Here is a 13,044-nt window from a genome sequence, read left to right as displayed (position 1 = left end):
GTGCTGAGCCATGACTTAACACTTCTGATTCTCAATGTTTTCATCTGTTAAGAGGTTGGGTGATGACTTGCACCTGCCTGCTAGGGTTGTCATGTGTGCTGCCCTGGCAGGATGCTTTGCACTTAGCATGGGCTCAGTACACAAGAGCTGTGGTTATTTTTCAGGTAGTGATGATAATTTCACAATTTGATACATAATCACTGTCACTTCTAATTCAGTTGAAGAATTTAAAATAATCATTTAATCCCTATCAGATGCCAGGGATGCTGATGTGAATGCTGCTTTTTGACTTTTAAACACTTACACGGTAAGAAGAAAACATTGAACTAAGGAAGGGGGAAACTTCTGATATAATCCCTCTATTTATACTGCCTGACTCAGGTAGGAACAAGCAGCAATGGTAGCTTCAGATTCCCAGCTGTCTTCTCATGGTGCAGACATTGGGTATTTGGCCATTTTATATACATCTTGCACTGCCTGAAAAGATTTGATATCCAGAAGTTGGTAAACTATAATCAAAAAGAAAAGTTTTTAGTGTTCACCATGCAGACTGGCTTCTTGATAACCTATCGTTTTTATTTTGTTCAATTGAAATGAAACAACAAAAAATGTAGCAAGGCCAATGGAAACAATGCCTCAGTTGCCACCTCATGTCTTGTCCCCTCTTCTCTTAGATGTGACATTTGCTGTGTCACCTTCCGAACACACCGAGGCCTGCTGCGCCACAATGCACTTGTCCACAAGCAGCTTCCCAGGGATGCAATGGGAAGGCCTTTCATACAGAACAACCCTTCGATTCCTGCTGGCTTCCATGACTTAGGATTCACTGACTTCTCCTGTAGGAAGTTTCCTCGAATTTCTCAGGTATTCTCAGCAGCCTGTGGAACCAAATGGCAGCTGCCTCTGTGGTCCACATCGTTGGACTAAACTCCTCATACTTGGACATTGCTTTGCCTTAAGATAGTGTCAGTTGGTGTTTGTCTTTTTCATGGTGCCTTTTCTCTTAAAATTCAGCTTGTCCCTTTCAGTCTTCCTTGGGTTATTGGGTTAAAAGGGGAGGGCTGTCTCTTACTTTGAGTTGAATTTTTATTAGCTTGCGTATGAATCCAGCTCATCAATGCCATCTGCCTGTTCTTGGGGCTCTGGGATTTAAAGTTGTGAATTGTAAACCCTCCCAGCCCTATCATAACTTGCATTTGCATTTTTAAAATTCTTTTGTATCTGCATTGCAGATAAATATTTTCAACATTGTAATTTCTATTAAAATCGATTTGGGTCATTATTGACCTGAATAAGAAAAACACCATATTTGTTCTGTACTTGTAAAGCATCTACTACTACTTTGAAAATACTTTCCCCCCCTATTTTTTAAATTGAGATAGAAGATACCAATAGTGGAGTTCTTCCAGTGCACAAGCCTCATGCTTAGTGGGTTATTACCTATGCATACACCCTCGCATCCCCTGAGGACATTACTGCTTGTCCCTCCCAGGCCAAGTTCCCTGTCTCACAATCACAGAGGTAGCTTGTTCTCTAACCTCTGTCACCATCAGTTTTGCAAGACACCCATTTCTTAAAAAGAGGATTAATTCTACCTTAATGATATTGTTACTTAAATGTACTTCAATTCTCCTTTGATGAGAGATACCCTGAGAAATGACATCATTCAGTAAACAAATGTGATTCTTAAGATGCTTTGTGGCTTTCCTTAGTCAATCTGGGGTCAACAAGCCAATGGTCTCCTCCTTTTTTATGATGTAGAAAGGCTGTATACTGGGGCAGCTGTACAACAAATACTTTTGCACCCCTGTTCAGTGATTCTTTCCCATCCTCACTTTTGTTCCCTTGCTTTTGCTGGTGGTTTTCACACAGGCCTGGTGCGAAACAAACCTGCGAAGGTGCATCAGCGAGCAGCACCGCTTTGTCTGTGACACCTGCGATAAGGCATTCCCCATGCTCTCCTCGCTTGCCTTGCACAAGCAGACCCACGTCGCCGAGGACCAGGGTCAGGAAAAACTGCAGGTCAAGACCCTGCCTGGTGACGGCCTGGACCAGAAGGTCTTCCTGGCCTTGCTGGGCCTGCAGCACACCAAAGATATAAGGCCTGCCCCTGCCGAGGAGCCCCTGCCAGACGACAACCAGGCAATACAGCTCCAGACACTCAAGTGTCAGCTACCTCAGGACCCTGGCTGCACCAGCATGCTGCGTCTGTCTCCTTTAGAAGCTGCTTCCCTGGGCAGTTCTCTCACAGTCCTCCCAGCAACCAAGGAGAGCATGAAGCATCTGTCCCTGCAGCCCTTCCAGAAGGGCTTCATCATCCAGCCAGACAGCAGCATTGTGGTCAAGCCCATCTCTGGAGAGTCAGCCATTGAGCTGGCTGACATCCAGCAGATTCTGAAGATGGCAGCCTCTGCTCCCCCTCAGATCAGTCTTCCGCCTCTCTCCAAGGCCCCTGCTGCCCCGCTGCAGGCGATTTTTAAGCACATGCCCCCTCTGAAGCCAAAGCCCCTAGTCACACCGCGGGCGGTGGTGGCCACCTCCACACCCCCGCCTCTCTTCAATGCCCAGCAGGCCTCCCCTGGCTCCATCAGCCCTAGCCTCCCGCCACCACCCCTGAAGCTGCTCAAAGGCTCAGTGGAAGCAGCCTCCACCGCCCACCTGCTGCAGTCCAAGTCCGGGGTCCAGCCAAACGCAGCCACGCAGCTCTTCCTGCAGCAGCCGCGGGCGGAGCTGCCCGGCCAGCCCGAGATGAAGACGCAGCTGGAGCAAGACAGCATCATCGAGGCTCTGCTGCCGCTGAGCATGGAAGCTAAGATCAAGCAGGAGATCACCGAGGGGGAGCTCAAGGCCATCATGACAGCGCCCAGCGGCAAGAAGACGCCTGCCATGCGCAAGGTGCTCTACCCCTGCCGCTTCTGCAACCAGGTGTTCGCCTTCTCCGGGGTGCTGCGCGCCCATGTGCGCTCCCACCTGGGCATCTCTCCCTACCAGTGCAACATCTGCGACTACATTGCGGCCGATAAGGCAGCGCTCATCCGCCATCTGCGCACTCACAGTGGGGAGCGGCCCTACATCTGCAAGATCTGCCACTACCCGTTCACCGTCAAGGCCAACTGCGAGCGGCATCTGCGCAAGAAGCACCTCAAGGCCACCCGCAAGGACATCGAGAAGAACATTGAGTACGTGAGCAGCAGCGCGGCCGAGCTGGTGGACGCCTTCTGCGCCCCGGACACCGTGTGCCGGCTGTGCGGGGAGGACCTGAAGCACTACCGCGCCCTGCGCATCCACATGCGCACACACTGCGGCCGCGGCCTGGGCGGCGGACACAAGGGCCGCAAGCCCTTCGAGTGCAAGGAATGCAGCGCCTCCTTCACGGCCAAACGCAACTGCATCCACCACATTCTCAAGCAGCACCTGCACGTGCCTGAGCAAGACATCGAGAGCTACGTGCTGGCGGCTGACGGTGGCCTGGGCCCCGCGGAGGCGCCGTCTGCTGAGGCCTCGGGCAGGGGCGAGGAGGGAGGCTGCACCGCCTTTGGGGACCACAAACCCCTCGCGGCCTTCCTGGAGCCCCAGAATGGCTTTCTTCACGGGGGCCCCACCCAGCCTCTGCCGCCTCATGTCTCCGTCAAGTTGGAGCCCGCCAGCAGCTTTGCAGTGGACTTTAATGAGCCCCTGGACTTTTCTCAGAAGGGCCTAGTCCAAGTAAAGCAGGAAAACGGCTCCTCCTACCTGAGCCCTTCCTCCTTGGTCCCCTATGACTGCTCCATGGAACCTATTGACCTGTCCATCCCCAAGAACGTCAGGAAAGGAGACAAGGATCCAGATAGTCCCATCGAAGCCAAGAAGCCTGAGCAGGAAGCAGGGAGTGGAGAGCAGCCCTCTTGTCCACCACCCACCCCTTCCCTGCCAGTGACTTTGGGGCCCAGTGGGATCCTGGAAAGCCCCACAGGCCCTACAGTGGCTGTTACGACAGCCACCACCACCCTGGACCCCCATGCTCAGCCCCTCCAGGGCTCTGTTCAGCTGGCTGTCCCCATCTATTCCTCAGCTCTTGTCAGCAGCCCTCCCCTCTTGGGCAACTCAGCCCTCCTTAGTAGTTCAGCCTTGCTGCGGCCACTGAGGCCGAAGCCCCCCCTGCTCTTGCCAAAGCCACCTGTGACAGAAGAGCTGCCCCCACTGGCCTCCATCGCCCAGATCATCTCATCCGTGTCCTCAGCCCCCACCCTGCTAAAAACCAAGGTGGCAGACCCAGGGCCCACACCCACCGGGAGTAACCCAGCTTCAGATGGCTTAGGAGGCTCCATCCCTAAAGCCACCACAGCCTCCATTGACACCACAAGCCTGAAAGAGTCCAGAGACCCGTCCCCTACTGCCAGCAGCCCAGAGGCACCCTCACCCACTGAGCAGGGGCCAGGTGGCTCATCAAAGAAGAGGGGCCGGAAAAGGGGGACAAGGAGCCGGCCCCAAGCCAACAGCAGGGGGGTGGACCTAGACTCCAGTGGGGAGTTTGCCAGCATTGAGAAGATGCTGGCTACCACGGACACCAACAAGTTCAGTCCATTTCTGCAGCCTGCAGAGGAGGATGTTCAGGATGAGGTGGCTGCGGCCCCCACTGACCACCATGGGCCCAGTGATGAAGAGCAGGGCAGCCCCCCAGAAGAGAAGCTGCTGAGGGCAAAGCGGAACTCCTACACCAACTGCCTACAGAAGATCAACTGTCCCCACTGTCCCCGCGTTTTCCCTTGGGCCAGCTCCCTGCAGAGGCACATGCTTACACACACTGGTAAGAGGACCTGCTGGGTTCCCAGGCGGTGAGTCCTACCTCCTGGTGGGTTGGGGGGGGAGGGGTTGCTCCAGCCAGTGGCACAGTGAGGATAGGGTGGAAAGTGAGGGGCCCTTCTCCCACAATCCATTCACTCCTGGCTTCACTTCTTCCTCAGTCTCAAAGGCCACAGACTTGCCTCGTGGTCCTGTGAGTTTTTCCCATGTGCTTTTAGTACCCACAGTGGCCTGCATCCATGGGCTGAACCCTCTAAGACTTGCTGGTGAAGGGAAACGGTCATTATGGGATGTTTTCAGTGAAAGTGGTTATAGGCCCTCAGATCACTCACTTCCATCTCCCCCACCCCTTCTTGGGAAGGTAATGTGATGATCTACTTGTTAAGCTTGGAGGGGGCTCCAGAAAAGCCCAGCTTTCTTTCAAGGTATTGAGGCATAGTGAGTTTGGTGCTTTGACACAAGATGTTCCATTTGGTGTCCTCAGTATAGCTATTTAAATTTTGATCACTCTGTGAAGTTATTTTGACTACCATATTTTCTTAAAGAGAAATATTGCAAATTTTGAAGTAGGTCATTTTCTTTTTGTTCACTAAGGTGGTCGTATTGTCCCATTTATTGTGAATAGCAAATGGGTGGTGGTAGAATTATTTTTTCAATTTTTTTATACTAAAATTGTCAGCTGTTCTGGAGAGACACCCAATTATGAATAATATTGTAAGTAACAGACTTAAATTGCCAAAATGATAGCCCAAAAGTATGGTTCAAGCCAGCTGTGGTGGCTCTCACATAGAATGCCAGCACTTTGGGAGGCTGACTCAGGAAGATCATTTATGCCTAGGAGTTTGAGACTAGCCTGGGCAGCATAGTGAGACCCTATCTCTCAAAAAAAAATGTTTTTTAAAAATTATCTAGGCATGGTGGCACACACCTGTCGTCCCAGCTCCTCAGCAAGCTGAGGCAGGAGGATCACTTGAGCCTAGGAGCTTGAAACTACACTGAGCTGTGACTGTACCACTGCATTCCAGCTTTGGTGACAGAGTGAGACTATGTCTCTAATAAAAATTTAAAATTTTTAAAAATTAAAAATATTAATTTCCAGAAGTTGATTTAAGTGACGCTTAGGATAGGGAAATACTTTAAATAATTTTATACCTGATACTTCTTATATTCAAATTGCTATCCAACTTTTCCTTTTTTTTTTTTTTTTTGTTAAAGACAGTTTCTTATTTATTTATTTATAGAGACAGTCTCACTTTATCACCCTCAGTAGAGTGCCATGGAGTCACACAGCTCACAGCGACCTCCAACTTCTGGGTTTAGGCGATTCTCTTGCCTCAGCCTCCCGAGCTGGGACTACAGGTGCCCGCCACAACACCTGGCTATTTTTTTTGTTGCAGTTTGGCCGGGGCCATGTTTGAACCCACCACCCTCAGTACATGGGGCCGTCACCCTACCCACTGAGCCACAGGTGCCACCCCACTTAATTTTCTTAATTGAGTTTTTCTTTTTTTATCCTTTCAGAGTTTACAACCCCAAATATTAATAAATAGATGGAACCTATAACCAAATGGTACTGTATATAAGGCATAGGATTACCAGATAAAATACAGCTAAATTTGAATGTCAGATAAACACCAAATACTTTTTAATGTAATTACTTTCTTGGTAGTATTTGAGATAATACTAAAAAAATCATTTGTTGTTCATTTGCATTCAGATTTAAGTGGATGGCCAGGAGGTTCACAGCAGTATGGTGAGGAGAAGGTAGTGGGAATTCAATGTGAACCATGCTCTGTGCCCAAGTGAAAACATATTATTTAGGGTTGATTATCCCATGAAGCTTTGGAGAAGCTCATAGAAGGCTGTTTCTGCTATACAAGGGAGAGCAGCAGGAGGGGGCCACAGAGCTATCGCTGGAGCCCAGGACAGTGTTCAGAGTGGTGCCAGGGGAGGGAAAGGAAGCTAGGAGGGTTGGGGCCTCCCTGAGGCCTCATTAGTGATACGGAGATTACCACATAGAGTCAACATTTCTCTCTAATGTGGTGGAGCTTTGAATCCAGGAGTCGAATAGTAGTAAACGAGACGTGCTTATCCAGGAACCAGGATTTCTAGGTTGGTGAAGTACATACTGCCTTTTCAGGCTGTTATTTTCTTCCCACTGAAATAATTTAGGCCTGACAAAGCAAAGTAACCCTTGTAATGATGTCAGCAGTTCAGGAAGGCAAAAGCATCGTCAAGATAAAGTGGCCCACTCAGTAGTCTCTTTTGTTCCTCATTTTGGGTGACACCTGTTAGTTGCTTACTGAGAGTCTCTGGACAAGTGAGTCTTTCTGTTACTGCTTTTCAGAGAGCAGATGGTCTGGATCTGATGGCTGGCTTGGCTCTCACCCTCCATCTCCTTCCCCCTGCACCTCCCAGCCTCCCCAGATGAGAGTCTTGATCTTAGTGGCTACTGTGAGCATTTCCCCCAGATTGGGCCATTTATTTTTGGACGTTTTCATTCCCAGCAAACGGATGGTCTCCCTGAGGGGACTGCAGCAGCCAGTATTTCCTTTCAAGAGTTGTGGCTGTGTCTTTGCAGATGCCTGATAGAATGTTCCCACTTGTGAATCCACTCATGATTATTTGGCTTTCAGATGCCAGAATTATCAGCGTTGGTCTAAAATTTGGTAGCATCTCAAACCAAGCAAGAAAGGAGGAGGTTTGTTTACAGTGGGGTGGGTATAAATATGAACGTATTCTGCCTCCTTTCTCTTTATAGTTTACTGATAACCTTAATAGATGTGAATGTTTTGGCTCTATCCCCGACATCCTGTCTTGGTTGGGTGAAGAAACCTACTAAGAGCCAGTCTTCATGACAGTCGTGTGAGGGCAATATTGTCCACATCTTGTCAGGAAGAAATTGAGCCTTAGGTAGAGGAGCTAAATAACTTGCCTGTGGTGCCCTGGAGCACCCTAGGGTCAGGGTGCATGTGGCTGGCTGGACCTCCTTGTGAAGGCAGACAGGGTGCACCTTACATGCCTCCCTGTATCCTCACGAGTCTGTCTGCAGAAGACTGGGAAGCGGTTTGAGATAGAGGAGGAACATCACTGTGGATCAGAATGCTGATAACTAACTAAAGATTTAATGACCCTAGAATTACTAGTGACATGCATAGATGCTGTTGAAAGGTTTCTACCCACTGGGCTCCATTATTCCTTTGCTATTCCTTACTGTCCAGCTTCCAGGGACAATCTCAGCATCACCTTTATTAAATCATGTGCATGTCCAGTGCCAGTGAGGGAGAACATTTCACACTCATTGAGTGTTAGAACTGGAAGGAATGTAGGAAATCCTCTTAGCAGCCCCTCTTGCCACAAATCTGACTTTCTGGGAAGTGGCTCTGATGTTGTTCAGAGCTCTGTGGACCCCTGGCTGCCTAGGCAAGAAATTAAACATTGACTTTGCAACTACTCTGCAAACAAAGGTGTTATACAGGGAAGACAGTTTTTGTTTTAATATCTAGCTGAGTTCCAGCCAGAAGTGTTGAGCAGCATCCGGTTTTAGAGTGAGTTTAAGCAAACTGTCTATACCTTGAAGGTCACCTCTTCCACACTGTCAGCAAATTCATGGAATCACCCCACTGTCTCTACTTTGTCTTACACACCTGCTCTGCAGTTGACTTGTCCCATATAGGGGCATCAAGAAACAGACCTGATGGCCAGGCAGGTGGCTCACGCCTGTAATCCCAGCACTCTGGGAGGCTGAGGCGGGTGGACTGCTTGAGCTCACAAGTTCAAGACCAGCCTGAGCAAGAGCAAGAACCCATCTCTAAAAACAGCTGGGCATTGTGGTGGGTACCTGTAGTCCCTGCTACTCGGGAGGCTGAGACGAGAATCACTTGAGCCCAAGGTTGCTGTGAGCTATGACTCTACAGCACTGTACTGAGGGCAACACAATGTAAGACTGTTGCACACACACACAAAAACAGACCTGATGTTAAGTGTCCAGTGAGAGACCCACCTGCTGGCTGCAGGCAAGGAGTGTGTGGCCTGAGCCCTTTCTGGCTCCTGGGCTTGGGCTCCAGGAACTGTGTCTGATAAGGAAGCTGGCGTGGCCGTCAACTTTTCATACCCCCTGGCACGGTCTCCCCACACACCTGCCTCTCTGCCTTCCAGCTTTCCACACTTTCCAGCTTTCTCCCAGCCCCCAGCTTCCTGCTCGTGAGTACAGTTTCTGGTGTCTTCTCTCTCCCTGAATATGCTACCCCCTCTGGAGACAAAAGTGCACTGTTCCTGCCTTTACCTCTTGGGACTGTCTTGTGTGTTTTTAGGCCACGGGTGGAGGAGGGCATGCCAGCAAACTCAGCCGGTCTGTTTCGGCCTTTGTCCTCATTTTTTTTCCTCCTTCCCTTTGCCCCAGTTCCTCCTCCTGCCGTGACTGAGTTGGGATCCTGGGATGTCCATTCTGGGCTTCCCCTGCTCACACAGACTTTCTCACAGATGCCTCTTCTCTTTGACAGTCCTACCCTCACCCTCCCATGGGTAATGGGCAACGAGCCTCGGAGTTTAAATCAGCAAGATGTCCAGACCTGAATGTGGGAAGCTCCTCGTACGCCACTTGAGTTTGGCTGCTTTAAACTCTGTTAAGTAGCAGCGTTAGCCATTTTCACCCAACCCCATGTACACTTGTGCCAGAGAGAGAAAGAAAATACCCAAAGAGGGGAGCCTTCACACAAGGCTGGCAGAGGGAAGAAGAGGAGGCCCAGCGGGCCGAGGGGGGTGCCTTAAGTTGTGTCGTCTTAAAAGAGAAGCAATTCCCAGGTTTTCCATCTTTGTTATATATATATATAAAACCCACCTTTCTAAACCTGATTTTCTTTGGAACATGAAGAGTGACATTTTTGGTTCTGCGTTCCTGGTCTTTGTGGCCAAGGTCACAGTCTCGTCTCATCCCCCTTGCTCTTGCCTCAAGGTTTGCCAGATAACATCATTTAGTGCAAGTTGCCTCTCCTTTCTTGCCTGTCAAATAAGAATGAAAACTAGCTAGCTGATGTTTGTAACAGTCACGTGGGGTAGGGGGAGTGATGTCACAGGCCTTAGGTACACTCGAGAAGCTTCATAATTAAATTGGGATCATTAAATTGTCCTGAATTTAGCATTCATAGGAATCTTCATCATGGGATGTCAGCCTAGCTGCCTTAAACAGTTGTGAAGGTTACACATTCACCATTGTGAAAATTACAGAGTAAATCACATAATAGGTGGCAGCAAAAAAAAGTGGTTTTCTTTGAAATAAAAAATCCTGTCATGAGCATCTGTTTTGTTTTCCTCTTGGCCTGGTTTCCTTCCCCTCTGTCTGGCCAGGCTCAGAGAAGTTGTGATATTGCCTTTTAATAATAAAATGTTAAAGGAAAAGTATTTTGTTCTTACTTGAAATTATTAATTATCGTGTTCCATTTTTAATGAAAAGCAAAAATAATTTGAAAGATGCACCATAAACACTGAAATACTTTGCAGCTGGTAATGTTAAAGTGTGATATGTATTTTTCTTAAATGTGATTTTTTTTTTTTATAAATTTACCAGAAAACACCTGCAGAATGGTTAGAGGAAAATTAAAGCATTCAGTGGGTATTCCTCGTTGTATGCGGGGGACCCTTGAGGAAGCTCCTCAGTACACAGACCCGGTTTCTGAGTATCTGATTTCTGCCTTTTCCCGGGTTTCTGAATCTGTGGTCTTTAATTATTGCCGGCATCTATGTTCTTGAAAAGCTCCCAAGGAGATTTGGAAAGCATCTTTCAGCTCTGGCGAGAATAAATGTCCTGTCTTTGACTACTCCTGATGCCCAAGTGTGGCGGTGCTGTCCCGTTGGTGGTGCTGGATCCACACCTTTGCACTGTGTATGAACAGCACCCCTAGAGTTGTGCAGTGTGGCGGTGCCAGTCTAGGCTGGTCCGTCCTTCTTCTGGGAACACACGAGGCCCTTTTTGGCTCACCCCCAGGTGCCAGGCCCCTGCTGTACATTCACAGTGTGCAAATGGCCTTGGGCACTTGCATTAGTTCAGGCTTCTGTGGATATCAATCAAAACAAAGTCTGAAGGCCCCCCGTGTGATTTGTGTTTCCAGGGAGCTGTGCTGGTTGACTCTTTCTGGTAGTTCTTGACTTGTGTGTGATTGTGGCAATCCCAAGGTTACGACTCTGAAGTCATGTTTGTTAGTACACAAAACCTTTGCCCTGTAAGATCAGAAACTGAGACCTCAGAATCTAATTTCTTTGGGGGAGGAAGAACCTGATGATACAGCAAATAGTATACCACCATCTTTTCTCTCCTGGATCCCCCTCATCCCTTCCCTGCTCCTCTAATCCTCTCTTCTTCCATCTTCCTCCTCCCCTCCCCCACCACCTCTTCTCCCTCTCTCCCCTCCCCTCTTCCCTTCACTCCTCCCCTCCCCTTCTTCCCTTCCTCCCCCCTCCCCTCCCCTTCTTCCCTTCCTCCCCCCTCCCTTCCCCTTCTTCCCTCCCTCCTCCCCTCCCCTCCCCTCTTCCCTTCACTCCTCCCCTCCCCTTCTTCCTTTCCTCCCCCTCCCCTCCCCTTCTTCCCTTCCTCCTCCCCTCCCCTCCCCTTCCCTCCCCTTCTTCCCTTCCTCCTCCCCTCCCCTCCTCTCCTTCCCTTCCTCCTCCCCTCCCCTCCTCTCTTTCTTCCCTTCCTCCTCCCCTCCCCTCCTCTCCTTCTTCCCTTCCTCCTCCCCTCCCCTCCTCTCCTTCCCTTCCTCCTCCCCTCCCCTCCTCTCCTTCTTCCCTTCGTCTCCCCTCCCTTCCCCTTCTTCCCTTCCTCCTCTCCTCCCCTCCCCTTCTTCCTCCCCTCCCCCTCCCTTCCCCTTCTACCCTTCCTCCCCTTTCCCTCCCCTTCTTCCCTTCTTCCCCCCTCCCTCCCCTTCTTCCCTTCCTCCCCCTCTCCCTCCCCTTCTTCCCCCCTCCCTCCCCTTCTTCCCTTCCTCCCCCCTCCCCTCCCCTTCTTCCCTTCCTCTTCCCCTCCCTTCCCCTTCTTCCCTTCCTCCTCCTCCCCTCCCCTCTCCTTCTTCCCTTCATCTCCCCTCCCTTCCCCTTCTTCCCTTCCTCCTCCTCCCCTCCCCTCTCCTTCTTCCCTTCGTCTCCCCTCCCTTCCCCTTCTTCCCTTCCTCCCCCTCTCCCTCCCCTTCTTCCCTTCCTCCCCCTCTCCCTCCCCTTCTCCCTCCCCTTCTTCCCTTCCTCCCCCTCTCCCTCCCCTTCTTCCCTTCCTCCCCCTCTCCTCTCCCCTTCTTCCCTTCTTCCTCCTCCCCTCCCCTCCTCTTCTTCCCTTCCTCCTCCCCTACCCTCCTCTTCTTCCCTTCCTCCTCCTCCCTTCCCCTCCCCTTCTTCCCTTCCTCCTCCCCTCCCCTTCCCTTCCTCCCCCTCTCCCTCCCCTCCCCTTCTTCCCTTCCTCCTCCCCTCCCCTCCCCTTCTTCCCATCCTCCCCCTCTCCCTCTCCTTCTTCCCTTCCTCCCCCTCTCCCTCCCCTTCTTCCCTTCCTCCCCCTCTCCCTCCCCTCCCCTTCTTCCCTTCCTCCTCCCCTCCCCTCCCCTTCTTCCCTTCCTCCTCCCCTCCCCTCCCCTTCCCTTCCTCCCCCTCTCCCTCCTCTCCCCTTCTTCCCTTCTTCCTCCCCTCCCCTCCCCTTCTTCCCTTCCTCCCCCTCTCCCTCTCCTTCTTCCCTTCCTCCTCCCCTCCCCTCCCCTTCTTCCCTTCCTCCTCCCCTCCCCTCCCCTTCTTCCCTTCCTCCCCTCCCCTCCTTCCCTTCCTCCCCTCCCCTCCTTCCCTTCCTCCTCCCCTCCTCTCCCCTTCTTCCCTTCCTCCTCCCCTCCCTCCCCTTCTTCCCTTCCTCCTCCCCTCCCCTCCCCTTCTTCCCTTCCTCCTCCCCTCCCCTCCCCTTCCCTTCCTCCCCCTCTCCCTCCTCTCCCCTTCTTCCCTTCCTCCTCCCCTCCCCTCCCCTTCTTCCCTTCCTCCCCCTCTCCCTCTCCTTCTTCCCTTCCTCCTCCCCTCCCCTCCCCTTCTTCCCTTCCTCCTCCCCTCCCCTCCCCTTCTTCCCTTCCTCCCCTCCCCTCCTTCCCTTCCTCCTCCCCTCCCCTCCCCTTCTTCCCTTCCTCCTCCCCTCCCCTCCCCTTCTTCCCTTCCTCCCCTCCCCTCCTTCCCTTCCTCCTCCCCTCCCCTCCCCTTCTTCCCTTCCTCCTCCCCTCCCTCCCCTTCTTCCCTTCCTCCTCCCCTCCC

At 51.3% G+C, this 13,044-nt stretch overlaps 1 protein-coding gene across 8 annotated transcripts in view; it reads left to right on the top strand.

The window, feature by feature from the left end:
* Nucleotides 1–13,044, top strand: part of RREB1 (ras responsive element binding protein 1) — a 213,912-nt gene that overhangs the window by 188,744 nt on the left and 12,124 nt on the right. For all 8 annotated transcript variants that reach the window (XM_053601279.1, XM_053601278.1, XM_053601280.1 and 5 more), the window contains exons 9-10: nucleotides 675–864; nucleotides 1,873–4,786. In XM_053601279.1, the coding sequence (XP_053457254.1) occupies nucleotides 675–864; nucleotides 1,873–4,786 (3,104 nt within the window). The remainder of the gene's footprint in view (nucleotides 1–674; nucleotides 865–1,872; nucleotides 4,787–13,044) is intronic.

The sequence above is a fragment of the Nycticebus coucang genome, chromosome 9, assembly GCF_027406575.1.
Source record: "Nycticebus coucang isolate mNycCou1 chromosome 9, mNycCou1.pri, whole genome shotgun sequence".
Classification (NCBI taxonomy): Eukaryota; Metazoa; Chordata; class Mammalia; order Primates; family Lorisidae; genus Nycticebus; species Nycticebus coucang.
The sequence above is the reverse complement of the archived record's forward strand: the minus strand, read 5'-3'. Positions and strand labels throughout refer to the sequence as shown.